The sequence below is a fragment of the Tupaia chinensis genome, unplaced genomic scaffold (genome assembly GCF_000334495.1).
Source record: "Tupaia chinensis unplaced genomic scaffold, TupChi_1.0 Scaffold140356_1, whole genome shotgun sequence".
Classification (NCBI taxonomy): domain Eukaryota; kingdom Metazoa; phylum Chordata; class Mammalia; order Scandentia; family Tupaiidae; genus Tupaia; species Tupaia belangeri.
This window is the reverse complement of record NW_006200233.1, coordinates 340047-347081: the sequence shown is the minus strand read 5'-3', so window position 1 is coordinate 347081 and position 7035 is coordinate 340047. Positions and strand designations below refer to the sequence as shown.

The 7035-nt window shown below is 54.7% G+C and overlaps 1 protein-coding gene across 1 annotated transcript in view; it reads right to left on the bottom strand.

Moving 5' to 3' along the window:
* CARMIL1 (capping protein regulator and myosin 1 linker 1) overlaps positions 1–7035 on the bottom strand; it is a gene marked incomplete at its 5' end in the record, with an annotated part of 96541 nt that overhangs the window by 13187 nt on the left and 76319 nt on the right. The window contains 1 exon segment of the mRNA XM_014593331.1: positions 4791–4949. Within this exon segment, the coding sequence (XP_014448817.1) occupies positions 4791–4949 (159 nt within the window).

The following is a 7035-nucleotide window of genomic DNA, read 5'->3' as shown; positions in this document are numbered from 1 at the left end:
CCCCCCAGTTCACGGCTCGCCACGACTCAGCCGAGTCCCTCTGCACCCACCCCTGCCTGCGCCCAGAAAGCTGCTCACACAGCCAGACAGAACACAGACCGCGGGGGCTCGGAAAGCTAGAAAACATTAGAAACCATTTGCAAAACTGAAGGTGCCGTACTTGGATTGGGGGACACACTGTCACCCCGACTATCACCCGGGGCCGCTGTGGCCTGCTGGCCCCATCCCATGGTACCCAGGTAGGCCCCCACCAGGCCAGGGCTCCCGAGGGCTCCTTGGTAGCACACCCTCGCCGGGCAAGGCAATGCTTCCGCCCTGCGGGGCCTATTCCCGGGGATGGCTGACAATCCGCCTGCCTCAATAAAGACAGCGGAGCCCCTGCTCGGACCCTCCTGCAGCTTCCGGACTTCCCACACTGCTCCATAGCAATCGACGTTCCCACATAGTCGACTGCAGTTTGAGTCCTAGGCCAGGCACATGCGCATGTGTGCCCAAAATCCCAGGACAAGGGATTGCAGGGTGGCCATCCCCCCAAGGCTGTGATTTCTTGCTTTCTATCTGTCTCTCTCTCTCTGGCAAGCACGCACGCCCTATAGCAAAAATCTCTCTTAAAAAAAAATTATAAGGGACCAGCAGTTAGCATAATGGCTATGTCACTGGACTCCCACAAAGTCGACCGCGGTTCGAGTCCCGGACCTGGTGGCTTAAACTCATGCCAGGCGCGTGTGCGTGTGTGCCCAAGATCCCAAGAGGAGAATGGAGGAGAAGGGATTGCAGTGTGGCCATCCCCCCTGGGGGGTGATTTCTCGCTTTCTGTCTCTCTGTCTGTCTCTGTCTGTCTGGCGAGCGCAAGCACCCTATAGCAAAACCTCTCCAAAAAAAAAAATATTATTTTGGGGGCAGCAGGTGGATCTGGTGGCTTGCTTTCTCTCTCTTTGTCCCACTCTGGTCAAATTAAAATAAATAAGAAGAAGTTTAATAATTAAAAAAATTATTTTATTGAACCTTATCTATTACTATTATTATTTTAGTACTTCCAGAGAGCGAAAGAAAGTGAAAAAGCCTCCGGGTCCGGGACTCAAACCACCATCCACCATGTGGGAGTCCAGTGCCCTTACCCTAATGCCACCTACCAGCCCTGCAAAAAATCTCTCTTAACATTTTTTTTTAATAAACCAGTGCTTCCTTTTTAAAACCCTCACTGACCCCTCTTTATATTGTGGAGTCTCTCGATGGACCTGCAGGGGTCCCACCGACCTGCCCTCCGTGGCTAACCTCGTTTTCTTTCTGTGCTCAGGGGGCCCAGGGTCCTCTCAGGCTGCACTTTGTGCCCTTAGAGAAGCCCCACTGGACTGGGAGTAATGCTCGCCTTGCGTGTTCTGCGCCTTCAAAATGGAAACAGGACCTCCCTGTTTAGTGAGCTCGGTGGTGCAAGTTCACGTGACCCTGGGTTTCCAGCGGAGTCGGCGACGGGGGGCCAAGCTCGGCGACGCTACGCTGACTCACGCCCTGTACCCTCAACCAGGAATGCTAGCACAGCCGCCCTCCAAGAGCCTGAGGTGGCGAAGGTCTCAACGAGAAAGAGAGACGCCCAGTTCTCCCTGTGACGGCCGCTGGGCAGCAGCGCCTCCCCTTAGCCTGAGGACGACGGTGAGCAGCTGCGTGGAGCGTGCACGTGTGTGCGTGTACGTGTGCCACATCCCACAGAGCATGTGCCGGCTGGGCAGCCGTGGCCCCTCGTCGACTTCCTCCAGGTCTCAGTCCCTGTCAGAGCTAAACTGGAGCCCTGATGTTAAGTCAAAAGCATGGGGCCAGCAGGCGGCATAGTGGCTAAGGAGCTGGGCTCCACACAGCCAACCATGGTTCGAATCCCAGACCTGCTTGAAAGTCACACTGGGTGTGCGTGCGTGCCCAAGATCCCAGGAGGAGAACGGGGGAAAAGGGACTGTGCTGTGGCCATCTCCCCAGGGGGTAACTTCTCATGTCTCTGGCAAGCACACGTGCCCTACAGCAAAAAACTAAAAAAAAGAAAAAAGAAAAAAAAAAGAAAAAAAAAGAAAAGAAAAGAAACCAGTTTCAGGGAGCAGCTCTGAGGAGACGTAAAGGTCACGGTGGCGTGACAGTCTGAAATCCAGTCTAGTTCTTTGATTTCCAGATAGGCACAGCTCCTTTAATAAAAGAAAATTAATTTATCTTCCTAACACTGCCATATTTTCTCCAGGAAACAGGAAATGGCTGTTTTTACTGATGTTAACTCATCTTCCAACTGACGCAAAGGTGAAGTCCCACACTGGAAATGTTCACTTTAAGACGTGAATGCAATTTAACTCCTTTCTCTTAAGAACAGGCCAGCAAAGCAAATTACCAGGTACTGAGGCCCAGTGCCTTCCCATGAGCCCGTGCGAGAGCTTCAGTCACGGAAGCCTGAGTTCAGGGACGCCAGGTCAGACGTGCCCTTGCGTGACAAACCCCCAAGTGGGAAAATGCAAGCACCTCACTGAACGGCTAGGTGGGGTGTTGCTCTAGCAGTCACGGCAGCCGAACGGTGGTGGTGACAGTGGGAGGACTGACTCGTTCAGTGCAAGTCCACCTTCAGAGCTGGCGAGGAGGGCACAACTTGGACTCTGCAACCTTCTTTACAGCCTGTGGGAGACCTGGCCCGAGGTAAGGGGGTCGCCAGCCCGTGGGAGCCCTGGCCCGAGGTAAGCCGGTCGCCAGCCCCACGTCCGGCAGAAAGGGAACAGATGATGTCACAGCCCGCGGTCGTCAAAGCTCCAAGTAGGAGATTATCTGACCATGGGACGCCCCTCCAAGCGGGCAGCACCCCCCCCCCTGGGGAACATACGGCCACAAAGATTCCCTTCACTACTTCTTGAGTTTACTTTTCAGTCAATTACGTAAAATGAGTTTGAATCGAGATGAAGTGTGATGCACCTAGTCAGATTTAGGGCTGGCGGCTCTCTGGTGTGAAGTGTAACAGAAGGCATGGACAGACCAGCGCTCTCAGTGGACCCGTCTGTGACTGCAGACCAGCGCTCTCAGTGGACCCATCTGTGACTGCAGACCAGCGCTCTCAGTGGACCTGTCTGTGACTACAGACCAGCGCTCTCAGTGGACCCGTCTGTGACTACAGACCAGCGCTCTCAGTGGACCCATCTGTGACTGCAGACCAGCGCTCTCAGTGCACCCGTCTGTAAATATAAAGACCAGTGCTCTTAGCATCCCGTGCAAAACTGCATTGTTAAACATATGAGCCCTGAACAGCATTTAGGGTTTTCTTTATTGAGAAAGATAAACACCAGAGGACCCCTGCCGAGAGCGAGCGGGTCCGGGGTCTCTGGCAAGCCACCACAGAGGAAGGCGAAAACAGTCTGGAGAAGCCCCAACTGCCGCCTTCCCGAGTGTGTGGCCGCGGTGGTTCAGACACCTGACCCACCGCCCAGTCGGTCTAAGGAGCTTTGTGTAACACACCGGCTCTCTCCAAGACCACCAGGTCTACGAAAGTCCACAAAAACTAGCTACCACCACTACCTACCCACCAGCAAAACTCCGGTGAAACCCCATAACAACGCACCTTACTGCTTTAAAAAGCTGGAGTCCACAGTGCCATGGAGAACGGGTGACAGGGGCTTGGGGACTGCGGGCTCCAGGAGAGGCTGCAGTCTGCAGCCCCCCCCCGCGCCCCGCCAGTCTGGCCCTCCTGACCTGGAGTCACAGAGCGGCCACCCTCATGGATCCCAAGACGCCCAGGGTTTCCGGTGAAGATGGCTTAAAACCAGCCCTGCAGGACCAGTCTGGTTAGGAATGACCACGGTTCGAGTCCCAGTTCTGGTGGCTTAAAACTCATCTGGGTGCGTGTGCGTGCGTGCCCAAGACCCAGAGAGGACAATGGCGAAGGGACTGTGGTGTGGGCATCTTCCCTAGGGAGTGACTTCTCACTTTCGGTCTCTTTCCTCTCTCTTTCTGGTGAGGGTCGTGCCCTATAGCAAAAATTTCTCGCTAAAAATAAAATAAATACTATTCCTGAACAATGACTGCATCTAAAATGACTAAAATCGGAGCTACTATAGAAACATCTGGCCCCTCAGAGAGGACTTCCCCAACTGCAGGGTAATGGGATTAAAGCACACATTTATTTCGGTACATGAAGTTTGAAATCCATGCAGTGTCTTCATAAGACACGTATTCCATGAACTTTCTGGAGACCCTTGAACAGACCACGCTTAGCCTCAGTCCGTGCTCTGAGTGAGCAGGGACCACTGCACACACGAGCAAGTGCAGATCCCAGGGACGGGGAGGCCGCCGGCCTGGTGGCCGCGTTTCAGAGCCGTGAAATACGGTCAATGTAAAGGCGTCCTGAGGAGCACAGCGTCCACAACCCACACGTGGCCAATGGACACGGTGGAGATACACACGGTGGAGATACACACGGTGGAGATACACACGGTGGAGACGCATGGGATGGAGACCCACGTGGAGACCACGTGACGGAGACCCACGGGATAGAGACCACATGACGGAGATCCACGCAATGGAGACACGCGTGACAGAGACGCACATGGCGCACACAGGATAGAGACCCACGTGACGCAGACACGTGCAGCGTGGACTGCAGATAAGGAACGAGGGCCCGCTATGGGGCGCCTCGGTGTGCCTTCCGCAGGTCAGTGAATGAATGGGAATCTCGTCTATGCAGGCACCGGATGGCCTGGCCTTCCGGGGTGGGGTGGTTCTGCTCTGAAACAGCAGCGTGCCGGTGTGGGGTGGTGGCGCCGGGGGCTGCGTCTTACCATGCACGTGTCCAGGTCGTCCAGGTCCTCCAGCTGCTCCAGCTCCGAGAGCTCCTCCACCAGGGCAGCCGGGCCCTTCGCCGGCCTCTCCTCAGCCGGCTCGCGCTCCGGGGACTTGTGCTGTGGGAGGGTCTGGCCGCGCCTGCTGGAGTGGTCCGCCTAGGGAAAGCCACGGCAGAGGGGAAATGAGGGAGAGACCACGGGCCGGGCCGGCTGGCCAGGTGCCTGAGGACGCCTTCTGCGCGGCCCACTCCAGGGCGGACCTCGGCAACTGGCAGATGACAGCTCTCTAGGTGTTGCCACAGGCGCGTGCACTCACTAGAGACAGGGAGAGAAAGTGAGGAGTCACCCTCCAGGGCGATGGCCACACTGCAATCCTTTTCCTCCGTTCTCTCAGGATTCTGGACGTGCACACACACGGCATGATTTTCAAACCACCAGATCTGGGACTTGAACTGCAGTCGGTCATGTGGGAATCCGTGCCTTAACCACCACACTACCCGCTGGCCTGGTTAATGACAACTCGTAATAAATCAGCCAGAGAAACTAACCTCTCTCACGGTCTCCCTTCGAAGGGCAGTGTCTTACGGAGGAAATGACACACCTCCCCTAGTTACTGAAGACCACACCGTCCGGGTCAAACACAGAGGCCTCCTTTTGCAAGGTCATTGGCTCCTCGCTCCGAGGGACTCTCATTCTACAGCTAGCGCTTCAAAGCCTCTAATAAGGGGCATAGAGGACTCCGATGAGCGTTACTTTTGAAGGACCGAAAGGAAGGGAGTTACTGAGAGCATTTAATTATTGCTAGCGTTCACTGTTCTCACGTAAGCGAGCACCAGATTGACATGGTTTACTAACTCCCACAGTTCCGCCGTAGGTCAACATACAAAACGAAAAGGGCAGAGCTGGAACAAGCTGAGCTAAACCGTGGAAGCGCCAGCGCTGAGGTGATCCTTCCCAGGTTAACGGAGTTCTTTGGAAACCATGGGAACCAGCCACCTGGTCCACAGACCGTGGACGGGGAAGACGGAGGGGACGGTATCGGCATGGCATCGGAAACTGTTCCGTTCCGGAGACGCTCTTTCCTTCGGATGGCAGTTACTCTCTCATCCTTTGATCCAAATCGGCAGTGGAAATGTTAACATTCAAAACTAGGGACCGGCAGACGGCTTAATAGTTACGTTGCTGGACTCCCGGGTAGTCCACTGCAGTCCAAGCCTCAGACCTGACAGCTTAAAACTGCTACCAGGCACATGTGCATGCCCAAGATCCCGAGAAGAGAACGGAGGACAGGGGACTGCGGCGTGGCCAGCCGCGCTGGGGTGATTTCTTGCTTCCTGTCTCTGTCTCATTCTGTCTCTCTGGCGAGCACACATACCCTACAGCAAAAATCTGTCAAAAAAAAAAAAAAAAACACTTCAAAAATAAAGTACATCCTCAACAATTCTGTTCGATTATAAATACAGAATGTGTGCTTTCTGGGTGAATTCTTCACAGGAGGGCGATTGTAAAACAGTGCGATATTCAGACCATCAGTGTCGCTCTCGCTCGCTGATAAAACCGCACTTCCGTCATCGAGCAAGTACTTGGAGGCACTCGCTGGAGTTCTGGGTTATCGGCGAACTGTACCTAAGAAGGGTGCTCTGTTGATCCCTGCACTTATGTGAAACTTGGAGTTGTGGGCAGTGACAGCTCTCGACGGGGCCAGGACCTGGAGAACCAGTGCTTCTTAAATGCAGTGAGATAAGGAACCTGTTCTCTGTGCTTCCAACCGAGCACCTGTGAGTGCGTGTATAACACACACCGGGAGAAAAGAAAATGAGTCTGTGGGCTGGCCCTACGGTCCGGTGGTTAGGGTACCCAGCTCCCACATGGCCAACTACGCAGCGCAAATCCTGGACCCAGCAGCTTGAAAAACACACTAGGAGCGTGTGCATGTGTGTGCAAACATGCTCAAAATCCCAGCAGGAGGGAGAAACAAAGAGATGGAGGCATGACTGGGCCCTGTGGCGGATCGTTCTCTCTCTCTCTCTCTGTGTCTCTCTCTCTCTCTCTCTCTCTCTCGCCCTTTGACAAATTCAGACAAACCAAACAAACGCGACAACTACCACACACATCCGGGTCTGCGGTGTGCCAGGCTGCCCTGGGAGCTTCTGCGCTTCCTCTGGGTTTCGGAACGCACCGGGCACAGCAAGTTGTACCTCCCAGGACGCTGTCTTATCCCGAGTGCTGGGAGCCGGTCTGA